General features: G+C 39.5%; 1 protein-coding gene across 1 annotated transcript in view; it reads left to right on the plus strand.

The window, feature by feature from the left end:
- Positions 1 to 14,355, plus strand: part of NKAIN3 (sodium/potassium transporting ATPase interacting 3) — a 312,172-nt gene that overhangs the window by 270,698 nt on the left and 27,119 nt on the right. Inside the window, exon 7 of the mRNA XM_047841962.1 lies at positions 6,789 to 6,849. Within this exon, the coding sequence (XP_047697918.1) occupies positions 6,789 to 6,849 (61 nt within the window). The remainder of the gene's footprint in view (positions 1 to 6,788; positions 6,850 to 14,355) is intronic.

Below are 14,355 nucleotides of genomic sequence, written 5' to 3' on the forward strand. Positions count from 1 at the left end.
TATTCATTGATTCATTTGGAGCCCAGCATGCCAGTGGGACTCTTAGGAGATTGAACCAAATGTCTTCAAATAATTTCAGGCTTCTCTTGGCATAGGACACTTCCATAAACAGACATAACTCTCATTCTGGATTCCTGAAGGAAAAGTATGAGCAGCTTGATTAAAAACAAATAGGTTAGGACTCACTAGGATTCACACCCTTCCCAGAGTGGTCCATATAAATAAAAATCCGGTTCCTCCTACAACTTCTTCCCCTGAGGATCCTAAGATCTCAGACTTCTGTTCTGTTGGGCACGCAAGAGAAAACAGATGGACGTGGGTGATGGTTGCACAAAAAGACCCTCCTGGGAGTCATAGAGAAAGAAATGTGTCCACACAGCACTTTGAGATGAGACTGTCCACCAGCTGCCTGTTCTTCAATCTCAAGGTTTTTTGATCACTCCCTAGAAAGGAAGGATACACCTACTGTCCAGTCCAAAATTGAGGGTGAACCATGGTACAAAGTTCAATGTCACTCCCAGGAGAGAGTCAGAAGATTCTCAAATTAATAACCCACCATAAGCTGTGTGTCTGGACATTCTGTTGTTTATCACTCTGACATGATACCGGGACATACTGAATTCCCGCTTGCTGTGAGAATTGGAGCATTGCTATACTTCATGAAAACCACTATGTCTCTGCAGTCAAATGGCTGGGAAATTCTTACTCCTTCATATTTATTTCTCCTCTTCCCAGTGAAGGAAGCAACGTGCATTCAGGAATATATTAGCTACTTTCGATATACTTTAACTGTTTGGTTTCATGTAAACCCAACCAATAGTTAATTCATAAGTGAAAATAGCCTAATCTCCTTTTTCTTTCTAAATGTGTAGCTTCCATCCATCTGTCTAAGATGGTATAATCTTGTTCTCGTGTCTATTGTGTGACATAGACGTTATCACAGCAAAACAGAAAAGTCTATGGGATTTATCAAGTCAAGATAACAGATACTGATGCACACAAGCAGAGTTGGCTTTTACTTTGACTGAGTGACAGGGTGACCCATGTGGGAATTTCAGGGTTGCTAATGTGCTGGATTTCTAAAATTCACCTACTTTGTTCCAGCCATACTCATTTCCCTCCCACACTTTGCTTTGAAATACAGTGCTTCTCATCATTTACTTGCTTAAAAACATTTAGTAAGTACCTTCTTTGTACCAGGAAAAATGCTAAGTTTCAGGAACGCAAAGTGAAATTGAGAAAAAGTTCTCACCTTGTGAGAGCCTGGCCGTGAAGACAGACATGTAAATAGATAGATAAATATGCCTGAATCAAAGAACACGGGGCTGTGCCTATGTAGTGGAAGGAGTAGATCTTCTTCCTAAAGGAACCAGGGCAGGACTCTGAGGATGTGGACTTTGCAGCAGCTGTCTCAGACAGGTCCTGCCTTCAAGGACCCACTGGGAAGATAACAAATGAACACAAAGCTTTAACACAAAGCAATACTGGGAACTGCCATTAGAGATATAAGAACAAAGTCCTGAAACAGTTCAGACTAGAGGTGCATCCACTGGGGGGATCAAAGAAAGTGACATTTACAACAGGGCTTAAAGGATGAGAGGGTCTGTGCAAGCAGAGATGTGAGAACAGGTTAGGGGGTCACGGGCCAGTGAAGAATGGGGTGTGCTCAGGGAGTTGGAGCACAGTTCGTGGCAGAGAAGAGTAGGGGATAAGGCTTGAAAGCCAAGTTGAGGTAGGATTATAGAGGGCTTGGAAGCAGATAAAAGTGATGTGTGCTTGGCCAGGCAAATATTCTTTGTTCTTTATTTCCCCAAATTGTGGACCATAGTTTAAGGAAAAGCCCATTGAATCCAAATATGCTGTATTAATTTCCACCTTTAAAAAAGAAACTAAAACAAAAACAAACAAAAACCTCATTAACATCACATCTCTGTCCAGATCTTGTTCCTGTCTCTACTCTCCTTTTCCAAAACTCCTTGAAAGAATAGTTGACATCTTATTTTCTCTTGAACCCACTCTGGTCACATTTTTGCCCCCAACCTCTACCAGAACAACTCCATGAAGGTCACCCATGTGCTCTACACTGCCCAGTCCAGTCGTCAAGGCTCAGTACTCATTGTCCTTGACCTGCCAGAGACCTTTGACACAGTTGATTGCCCTTGCTTTCTTATATTGCTGTACCTCTCTAGTCAGGCCTTTTCAGTCTCTTCCTGGTTTCTTGACTTCTCTCTAAACCCTAAATGTCATAATGTTCCAGAACTTCATCCTTTGACTCCCTTCTCTGACTTCACTCATTTCCTTAGCATTCTGATCCAATCATATAGCTTTAATTTCTTTATTTGTTTTTGAGAGACAGAGAGAGACAGAGTGTGAGTGGGACAGGGGGAGGAGGGTGGGGCAGAGAGAGATGAAGACACAGAATCCAAAGTAGGCTGCAGCCTCTGAGCAGTCAGCACAGAGCCTGACACGGGACTTGAACCTATGAACCATGAGATCATGACCTGAATCAAAGTTGGAGGATTAACCGACTGAGCCAACCAGGCACCCCCACGTAGCTTCAAATACCGTCTATAGATATACCGATAACCTCCAAATTTATAATCAGCCTTTCCCTGAGCACCTTCTCAGGATTGTGTTTTCAGCAAGCAACCTTAAGGAATGAGGTCACTTCTCCCCCATCACACCCCAACAAAGAGTAGGCTTGCTTCCCATTGCTATAAAAGTAGCTCAATGTTCCTCTCCTGTAACACAACCCACTGTGTGTGCAGGAATCCGTCATGGCCCAAGGAGAATGTGGCAGAGATATGAAGCTCACGCTGGCTGCTGAGCTATGAGTAATGAAGTCCTTTATCTCTAACCCAGCATCCATGAAACAGTAACAGGCTAACTCGTTAGCTTATAGAGTAAAATCCCAAACCCTGCAGTTCTTGACATTAGATATCTATGCTTTCTTTTATATGTAACTTAACGTCTTAACCCAAATAAAAAATTAAATTATAGAAGGTTTCAAGTTACACATAGAACTTGAAAATGTTCGGTTTAATGACTTTCATAAGGATAAAGCTCTACACAGAGTGAAGTGTGTCAGCCTCTGCCTGCTTCCTGCAGGTGGCTTTGGCCAAGACCTTTATAGAGTCATTTTGGATTTGAGGGAAAAAACCAACCAACAAAGAACATTTTAGAGCCTAGTGCTAAATAGAGACGCTTCTGTCATTCCTTAAGGAATCTCTTAAACATTAATGCTTAAATGTTAGTGTAAATGCTGGGATATCTAGGAAGGTCGTTGGGGAGTTCTTTTTGTTTAAGGATCCTTTTGGCTTCCTTCAAACCCCACTGATTCTTTCACCCTAAGTGAGGCAGGGCCTGTACAAATTCTTCTGAGTTTCTTAGATGAGATTTTCTCATCCACTTGTTGCACCTAAAAGTGATCCCTTAAGACACTCATGCTTTTAGAAATGCCTCATTTCTTTGATTTATCCTAAGATTCACAACTAGCAGGACTCACAGCCAGTGGCTGTCATCCTAGTTTCTACATATGTGAAATCTAATCCTGCCAATCCTTATACAAGGCCTGCAGGGCAAAAGAAATCAATCACATATACAAATCCTACTTGCAAAAACTAATCAATCCCTTATACAAGAAGTGGTGTTGGAATCTAGTCTTCCGCCATTTGCATTTATGTACTATACCAAAAAAATGGACTTTATGCAGTCAGAATTTACAATACATTGGAGAAAATCATTTAAATGTTATAACTTTGGAGATGGATAACTTAATGGAAAAGAAGAAAGTGTCTTTAAAATGACTGAGTCCTTCAAAACTTTATTAAAAGCAGACAATCGGGACAACCCTGGTGTTATTTACTTTGTGTATCTTTGCTGTTGGCAAGAATGCATGTTATTCTATTTCTTGGAGATAAGCAGAAAGCCACAGGGACTATTTCAAATCATATTCTGGGAAACCAAGAACTACACAACACTCAGCCATCAACAAATTGGTGATTAACATGATGTCTAGACAGGTTCTCATGAGAATAATATTATTAATTAAGCAGCAGTTTGGTTAATCACGATAGCAAAAGTAATTTTTGGAATAAATATTTTATTAGTGTGCCCATCAGTAAAGCAAAAGTAAAAGGATATATGCTAATTAATTCATTTGTTGTAATATTGAGATTAAGGCTGGCAATTTCTGCTTGAGGGCCTGGAGAATGAGCTAATATTCTAGTATGGCACGTCTTTATCTTACTGTTTCCAGCTAATGGTACTGTATATTTCAATTACCTAGCCCAAATTCCTTTCTTGTCATCTATCAAGATATTTTTAAGGCCCATTAGTGAAGAATTGAATTTGACAAATTTTCTGTTGCTATACATTTATCTTTTCTTTTAAAACTGGGTGTTCTCCCATTTCATCAGTAACAAAAACTTCACTGAATGAGGAAAGATAGTGAGCTGTAACTAGAATTAAGACCCTGATCTTACTTTCCATCAGTCAAAAGACTCATTTGGAAAAGAAATAAATATACTGGCCAGTTCTCTTCAGTACACAGAAAATGAATCTTTTCAGAAAACATAGTTAACCCAATATTTTTAGCATAATCCATAGCCCTAAAACTACAGGGAATAAATATAAGCTAATAAAACTTCTGTAAAAAAGTATTTCTGGAAAAAAATTATTCGGATGAGCTTGCTCTCTTTTGTCTTAATAAAAGAACATCTATGGGACCTTCCAGGTTGGTGAACACTTGGGGATTTGGGGAGAGTGGTGCACTTGAGAAACAGGAAAGCTCTACACTTTACCCCCTACTTTGCCCCATGCATCTCTTCCATCTGGCTATCCCAGAGTTAAATCCTTTTATAATAAACTAGAAATCTAGCAGATGGCCTCAAGCTATAAAAGGACCTAAAGAATACCTTTAGTGCTGTCGCGGTGATGTGTGAAAACTCAAAGGGAGTGTCAGAAACCCTACAGGAGGTCTACAACAGTGACTGGGATAATCATGAGAAACCAATGACCATTGTAGGAAGTGGTGATCTCCTTCATAGGTAAGACTATGAAGAGAAAAGAGCTGAACAGACTTTGAGGACTATGGAATACTATGGAGCCCAGTTCAGTAAGATGAAGGAAAGAATCGCCAAGTGGGTTGGAAACTCATGGACTGTGACTGTGCCCAGCGCCACTTGGAGGCATGCAGAATACAGAAAAGACAGATGAGGTTAGTGTGGCCAAGGCTGAGGAAGAGTTCATCAAAGGCCAGATTGTGTCTAAAGATCTGAACCAGGAATTACTAAAGGAGTTGCCTATTCTCCACAATAGTCTTACTGGCTGTTAAATGACCATCTTCCAAAACATTTCCAAGTTGAGGCATGTCTTCCACAGGGAGATGAGCAAACTCAACCACAATTTCTACGAGGTGATGAGCAAACTGGAGAGGCAACGTTCCAATAGTCTTGTTGATGAAAGAACCATCAAGCGGCAACAGATGCTCTTTGGTCATCTCTCCCTTGGTTCGAACCTCTGTGTTTCGAGCCTTCTGACCTCACCGCTTCCTCTGCATTTTCCTGAAAGAGTGAGAGGAAATCCATCTCAGCAAGTGAGGAAAAGCTAAAACCTGATCCTGCCCAGTCTGAAGGTGAATTCCTAGTTCAGGTTCCTAATCTACAGGGTAGTCACAAACACCAGATGGATTGTTCTCTGCATTGGGAATTTCAGCCTTTGATACTGGGACTATCAGAGACTATCCTTTCCAAATGTTATTTTATAAAGGGAGGAGAGGACAGACTTTAACAACAGAGAGAAAAGTAAGAAGGCAGACTATATAACCACTATTGAGGTATCTATTTTTCAGCAAAGTACTTAGAGTAATTTTAGACGAGACTAGCTGCATTGACAATTTTGTCCTTCAGGAATTGCGGTGTCTCTGGCTCCATAAAATAAAAATTGCCTTCTCAGTATAGTAAGTACAGATAACAATATGAAAAACTAGAAAGCCTGCGCTCTAGCACCTGAATTTATTTAACCACTAGTATCCAAGTGTAAACTATCTCTTCGGTGTCATTATATGATTAATAAACTAAAAGTTCATGCATTTTCTGATGATATAATTAACAAAACAATTTAGTATTTAAATAGAATTATATTCTCAGAGCATTTCAAACAACTAAGTAGATGATTGGTATTTAATTTACAATTAGCATATTTTGATTCCTTTTATGGCATTAAATATTAAAATAGTTGTAGTAATAATGAGTATTGCTACAAATTGCCCTTTAAGTAGTCAAACTTAAAACTATATGTTCTGAATACTCTGTGGTGATTTTAAAATATAAGGACTATAAATCCCAAATCAAAATCCAAGTGAAATGTCTAAAAACATTTTCCCATTTTTGTGTTCTGTTTTAAAAAGCCATTGCAACTGAGTAGAAATGGCAAAACTCTTTAAAAATCACAGCTATTGGGGTGCCTGGGTGGCTCAGTCAGTTAAGCATCTGACTTCAGCTCAGGTCATGATCTCGCAGTTCATGGGTTCGAGCCCTGTGTCGGACTCTGTGCTGATGGCTTGGAGCCTGGAGCCTGCTTCAGATTCTGTCTCTCCCTAGTTCAAAAATGAATAAACATTAAAAAAATTAAAACACAGCTATTATTTAAAATCAAGATTTCTTCCTATTACAGACTCATTGACATTCTTATTATGCATTCTTTATTTATTGAATTATATAAGCTCTTCAATTCTGGACATTTAGCATAGATTCTTAAAGGTTTTTTCTTTTTCTTCTCTTTTGCAGTTGGTTGGTTTTGTGTATGCCTGTTATGTGATCAGTATTTTCATGGAAGAAGAGGACACCTGTAAGTACTATGATAGCTACTTTTGGGTTTACTTTGGATGAGATATAGCTTCCCAAGCAAATCATTACAGGGCTATGAAAGCTTTTGTATTTGGAATTTAAAGTGACCGAATGCAGAATGGTAAAATTATAATCAAGTGTTTGCAAACTGAACTGCACACAAATAAGGTGGCATAGGTATTGAAACTCTCAAATCAAGCTGTGTATGAGGATGCCCAGAGACTGTAAGCCTACAGATGGCTGTTGATCATGTCTTAGCAAGTTTTCTTCAGAGATTTAAAGATAATGTTGAATAGAAAACCAGGGATCGTTTTATCCATTGTATGTATTGTAAGTATGCTAGCTGCAGAATTTTGAAATCTGACTAATACCAATAACATGAAAACAATACATTGCAGCAAGAAGTATATGAACACAAATTTTATAAAGTGCTCCACAAAAACTAAAAATGACAACCTTCAAGGTGAGATGTGAAAAAAACACCCCAAATTTAAAGAAGCAATGCTGAAATATAACTAACGGGATGCTAAAATGCTAAGGAGTCATGTTTCAGCAGAATACCACCAAAAAAATAAAAGGCATATATGACCTGAAGTTATGTAGGTGAAGATTTAGCCACATATGCCAACACTGGCCTTTATTGAGTGCCTGCTAATGTAAGGCAATTCTTGGCAAAACTGTTATGATCTCATGCAATACTAAAGAAAATTTTAGTTCATTCTTTAAAATAAATCATTATTAGATAACCAAATCACACCCACCCATCTCAATGATTCAGTTATATCATCATAGTTAAACTCCCTGGGTTATAAACTTGACCCTTTAAAAAAATGAAGATAAGTGTCCAGCTCACCGTGATAACTTCTGTCCAGAACACAACTCTGAAGGGGTCTGATGAATGCTTCCCACCAAATAAATGCAGTCGCAGTATACGAACTGGAATCCAGTTGACAATGAGGATTTATTTACCCAACTGGAAAAAAATATTAGACCCTGAGATTAAACTCTCAGGTAGTGAAAATGTGTGAACATACTGCATCATATCTTTTATGCTGGCTTGGAGATTTTTTTCTAAACACGAGATAAACCAGAAAGTTTCTGACATTTCAAAAGTGCTGTTGTAGTGACAACACTTCCCACTATGAGGCTACCTTCAGAAAGTGTATTTTCAGGAGTTCCATTGGTAGATGCACAGTCTGACAAAGTTAATGCACAGAAAATCGGCAGCATGCCTCCAACTCACAGCTTCACCTCCAAGAGACAGGCTTCACCTCCAAAAACAACTGGCCCAGCATGAACAGTTTTAACGGCAGTTGAGACCTCAAGGAAATTATTAGAATAAATACTTCAAAAAAAACTTCAAAAAATGATACACTGACCGATAAATCGCAGCTGAATCCTTTATAAAGTATGTTTAAGTAGATATCAAAAGCCGCTGTTTCTTGTCCTCCTTGCTGAGCTGTTTGGAGGCCCTCGAATGATACTAATGTTTCAGTCTACCTTATTGTGTGAGAAAAGGTAGATTAATCAATAGTCTTTTATCTATTAGAATAAGTACATAAAGGACTTTTCCTTGAGGCGTGTGATTTTCAGCAAAACTTGGAAATACAAAATGACATGCAAAAGGAAAGGCTCATCTAAATTGGGTAAACGATTTTGACCTTCTATCAGCCTCTTTTAGAGTAACAATATTGTAGAGTAAATACAATATTTACTCTACTGGTAGATATCGCTACTGGCAGATATTGTAGTTCCATTGACTTTGGTGTCTTTCGTTAGCGTAAGTTTCTCTATAGAAATCTCTGATTCAGCTATTTTGATGCCCATCAAACTGGCATTCGAGCAGCTGCTAGAAGCCTATTCTATTAATGGTTTAATTCTAGTGTTTATTAGGAGGGCCATACATTAAGTTATCGAGAGACATCTGGATATAGTAGTTGTATCTAGTATCTAGATACCATCAATTCAAACAAAATTTAGAGCCAGAAAAAGTCTTGGGTGCTCAACACAAAATAAATATGCCCTAAACTGACTTGACATGATGATCTGCTGGAAGAAAGATGACAGGGAAAAGCAATCACAAACCTTTTAGGCTGATAGTTCTCAAGTGAGTGTAATTTTGCATTTTTTATTGAAAGAAGTAGAAATCAAAAGTGCAGTTGTAATTAAATTGTCCCGGAGTCTTCAAGGCAGATGTGAACAAAAAGAAATGTCTGGAAACCAATCGCAGTGATCTCATAGACTAGCACAATTTGTGCCAACACTTAGCTTTTAGGTGCAGTAATGAACTGCCCTTTGGATATGACATTACCAACCCACAGTCAAAAAGATGTGTCTTTTGATTTGTTTTTCCAAAATCTAAACATACAGTGAAAAAAAACCAATACTGGTAGCTTTCCAATCTGTCTAAGTATACTTCTGGAAAGCTTATTCTGAAAGGTGACTGCAAATATATAATGTAATGTCACAGTATTTTGGCAGACAATGTATCATTTATCATTTCAATTCCTATTCTAACTAATGAAAATTTCTGCATTATTCAGAATGCAAAGTTAATCTTTGTTCTTGGACTGAAAGCTGTCAGCCAGCCTTAAAAATTAATAACAGCTACCCACTTCTCTCCCCTGCACTGCCTAAGTGGTTCTATGGGACTAACATTTCAGCTGATGGACATTTCTGAAGGGTAATAAATGCTTGCGGAAACATTTATTTCCAGCCACCCATCTTCTTAGTTACCTCTCGGCCTCTTCTGCTAACTATATCTCCTATAAGGACTCTGATTGCAGAGTCAAAGACAATGAAATAAAAAGCTTGAAAAAGGAAGAATGTTGCTTGATGGGGTCAGAACTTCCCATCATTCATTCCAATGAAAAATCCCATTTATATCTCTCATCTCATTTTTATTTCTTTTTTGGAATATCTATCAATCTCCATGAACACTTTTGTGAGACCAGGATATTTGGAATCTGTAATCATAAAAACCTGTCGACATCTTGTTTGTGAATCACCTACTGCTGAAAATGAACTTGTAGGCTTGTTACTATCTTGTCACACTTGTGAAAAAGAATGTTTCTAATTTGGGAAAGTGTGGAGGCGAGGCAAAAGATGCTGAAAAATAGTATTAACTTGAATAAATATTACCAGACTTCTTCAAAGGATCTGTTGCTAGCATGACTGCTTCTGATATTAGGTTTCAAATTGCAACTGGGGCATCTGTTTGGTCTCACAAAGGCCAGTCTGGGTTGTATAGTTGAATAGTGGGAGAAAACTATATTGAAAACCCTAAGAGTTAGTTTTTGAAAAGGAAATGAATCCCCCCAGATGCAGGTTCAATAATTTACACTGAAAAGCTCAAAGTAACTCTTTATACTACCATTTGACCCTTGATAGTATACTTTTGGGGAACTGTTCATTGGAAGGAAACATGACTCGTGGAACACATTCTATATCTCTACTGTCCTTGAGGCTTCCTACAGGCTAGTGTTCATATATTTGCCTGTCTGCCCATAAATTCCTTTTCAGAGGATAGTGATATTAGCATAGCAATGATATGAATTGGAAATAAATAACCCTGTCTACCTTCAAAATAGTCAATTATCAGCAAAATTAGTTTCTTTGGTAATAGCAGAAGAATTGCAATTTGGGACGAGCAAACTATGGGGAACCACAGACAAGTCCGAAGAGACAAAGGGAAAGCCGGCCATTATTAGGTTATAGGAGGAAATTAGGGAGGATTGTTTTAAACAAGCGTTCATCAGAAAAGAACGAAGAAAGAGCATTTCTCATTGGCTGTGAGTGGTGGTTAGTGAGTTGTTGCTGGGGCAGGGAGGATCTTCCTTCGTTTTCTTAAAAGTGGAAGATGAAATTCCTATGTGATAATGTCCTCCCTGTCAAGATAATTCTTATCTTCCTTTTTCCTGCTGGTTAGACAGCCTGGTGTGTGCATGAGAGCTCCCCCTTCAGGGCTTCCCAGCTCCATTTTAAATGAGGTTTCCTTTATTTTCACAACCCCTTTCTTCCCCTAAGAATTACTGAAGAAGCTAATGGGAGGGCAGTTGAATAGTTTGAATGTTAATCTCTCAGTGTCCCTTCATGGCTTTGTAATGTTTGCAGAAGCCTTAGAGAAGGAGAGTGACCCAAAGTTCAGGCACCGGGAAGGAGAGAAAGCAGCAGAGGCCGGGAGGATCCTCAGAATAGAAAACTGTCCATTGTCTTGTGAGCCTTGCAATATATACACATTTGAGGTGGAGGGGCAGGAGAATTTGGTGAGTCCAAGAGAGAGACTCAGGAATGATCCTGTAGTCATGACCAGCATTTCAAAGGAGTCAGAGCATTTGTCCAATAAGCCATCAAGAATCTACTGGTGCTCAGAGAGGATACATTTCTTTTGGTAACTATCGGGTGAGTTGTATCTAACTAACCTCACCACAAGTTTAGATTTTGAGTCTGAAGTAATTCCCCTAATTTGATGAGAAGACTTTGTTAAATAGCTACAAAATAACTGGCTAATTTTCGTACTAGAATAGACGATCTATGAGGTCAGGATTTTTATTTTATTCTTTGATTTAATCCTAGAGCCTAGAAAATGCTATGCACATAGCATCCGATAATGAAAAAATAGCCGAATTTATATTCGTAAATTCTCTTGGCCAAGCAACTCATTTTTTAAGATGGAATTTCAAAACCCAAGATTCTCAAATTTGATAGAATGATACTGCCTTACATTTAGAATGCCTGATGCATTTACAAATATTTATGTTTGGCAAATGATGGTCCTGCATCTCTTTAACAAAATTGGATGGATTTTTAGTAATTTTGAAGGTCAAGATCCAAGGAGATGGTTTAAACCTCCATTACACCACATCAGTGTAAGAGCTTGGGTTCGTCAATTCCTGGACAAGATATCATGGGGGGAACAGGAACTTGGAAGGTAGAGATGGACCCACAGAGTGAATTCAACTACAAAATCTGGCCCAGGGAACAGACTCACTATCAAAAAGTTGGGCCCAGCAGGGTGGTGACCTCAGCCACCACTACACCTGGGAAGGACAAGTGGCATGGAATGAGATCCTAGCTACAATCCTGTGGTTCAGAGACAGAATTCCAGTCCTTGGGTAGGTTATGAAGACTGTCTCTCTCTGTAATGACTCAGTGGTGAGAATCCTTTCACAATGTATACATGTATCAAGTCACCATGTTGAAGATTTAAATATATCACAATTTTATTAGTCAACTATACCTCAATAAAGTCAGAAAAAAACACAGTATCTCTCAAGAAGAATATCATAAACACCCAAATACCCAAACCAGTGAATCAAGTAGAGACTCTCCACAGGGGCAAGATAAAGAAACCTTTTTACTAGAACCAGCTCCCAAGTCAGTACTAAACTCATCATGAAGTAGAACCTAGACTGTTGCCTATTTCACTCGACCAGGACTTTTGTAATTCAGCCTAACTGGGACAAGCCACAGCCATTATTTTCTAGTCTCCTCATCTCTAGCCACATCTATTTTCCTAAATCCAGCAGATTCTTTCAGAGAGGCCTCTTCCCTTTGCTGACATACTAACCTACACAAATCCTGCAAATCTCAGCTTAACTATTCTTCCCAAATTTGGCCATTTCCTTCTCACTCTCTCCAGGCTAGATGAGGGCACCTGTGGTACACTGTTAGGTGCTTGCATTGGACAGCATAATTCTCCTGTGGAAACCTTTAACATAACTGGAATTTTTCAGTCATGATATCCCCAAGAGGCCGCCCATTTCCTGGCATAAAGGACACTCTAAAACAACAGATAATAAGGGAGTGTTGAATGAATAACTGTATGAACAAGTGGACTCAGAGGATGGTTGGGATTTCCATTGGCAGAGATGGGGGAGAAAGGGTTTCCTTCTCTATTCTCTAACTCCAGAGTGGTATGAATGACCACTCTTCACACAAGCTAGAAACTTGGGCATACTCCTCCACTCTTTCCTTACCTCCCATATACAATCAGTCATCAAATGAGACATTGTCACCTCCCTTCAAGTAACTAACAGCCCTCACATGCTTTTTTAACATTCTTCCCAAGGACACCTTCTTTCCCATGCCTTAGTGGACCCTAAGCACATCTCTGAATCTGTGTTCAACTTATTTTTTACTTAGCTGCATTCCCCACTTGTAGATGGGGATCATGGCTTATTTACCCTAGGATCCCAAGACCTGGTTCAGTATCTGGAACACCACAGGAAACCGATGTATGTTTGTCAAAAGTATATTTGTTGTACACACCCCCATGTCTTTACATTATCTTTCATATGTCTTTCCTCACACCTTATGAGAATTTAAATATCCCATTCCCTGCACAATAAATAAAATTTGATTAATTCACAATGAGGTATAAATGGCTCATGCACTTATATTCCCTGAAAATCTTCATTGGCTACTTGTCAGAAAGTTGACAGCAGCAAGCAAAGAACACCTACTGCCCCAGAGGGGGTTTTAATGTCCCATGTTTCCACTTGAAACTGGATGTTAGACATTAAATGAAGGCAGTCCTAACCCTGCCAACATCTAGCTCTGTTCACATCAACAACTCAAATCATCTCTTAGGGGATCCCAAAGGCACTCTGAGGTCTGACACGACAGCTCTATGGAAGATGTCCCTGGCTCTGGGGTTGTCTCAAGGTGCAATCAGGTGCATCCCATTTTTTACATTCATTTACAAATGGAAAGTTTCAGCAGCTGTTCAAATCTCTCTGCCTCAGATTAATAGTCGATGGAGTGTGAAGCATCAGCCTCGCCCCTGAAAGCAAGCCCGCTGCACAAATGCCTGTCTCGCTCGGGAAGGCACAATCACATCTCCCTACATGCCTGTTTCAGACAGGTCGGAGCCTTCAGGTTCTCGCTGTTGCCCAGCAGCCTCCTGTGCATGGCATGCCCTTAAGTTGAGAAGGAAGAATGCAGGATCTGCCATCCAGATGGTACAGAATGGAAGATTAGGGATTTGGGAACCAGATGTGATTATGAGGGAGCAGAGTAAGAAATTAAAAAAAAAAATCCACACCCTCATGGAACCCTGAAAGCCCAGTGAGAAAAAAATGGGCCATAAGGATTCTACATGGATCCTGTGTGATGGTTTTATTCTGGATTCTTAGTGGGAAAGATTAGGGGCCCAGGGGGAAGAACAACTGACAGCGTTCTGACAGGGCTTCCGGTGTCTCCATTTTATTTTATTTTTAAATGCTTATTTATTTTGAGAGAGGGAGAGAGAGAGAGCACGTGCCGGTGGGACAGGGACAGAGGGAGAGAGAAAAGAATTCCAAGCAAGCTCCATGCTCAGCACAGGGCCAGACACAGGTCTCAATCTCTTAGAGATCATGACCTGAGCCCAAGTCGGATGCTTAACGGACTGAGCCACCCAGAGGGCCCCCTGTGTCCCCATTCTAATTCTAAATTCAGTATCCATGCCCCAATGCCTTTCCGTGAGAGTACATTGATCCCTCCTCTCTCTACACCTGTTCCTAAA

This window comes from Prionailurus viverrinus, chromosome F2 (genome assembly GCF_022837055.1).
Source record: "Prionailurus viverrinus isolate Anna chromosome F2, UM_Priviv_1.0, whole genome shotgun sequence".
Taxonomy (NCBI): Eukaryota; Metazoa; Chordata; class Mammalia; order Carnivora; family Felidae; genus Prionailurus; species Prionailurus viverrinus.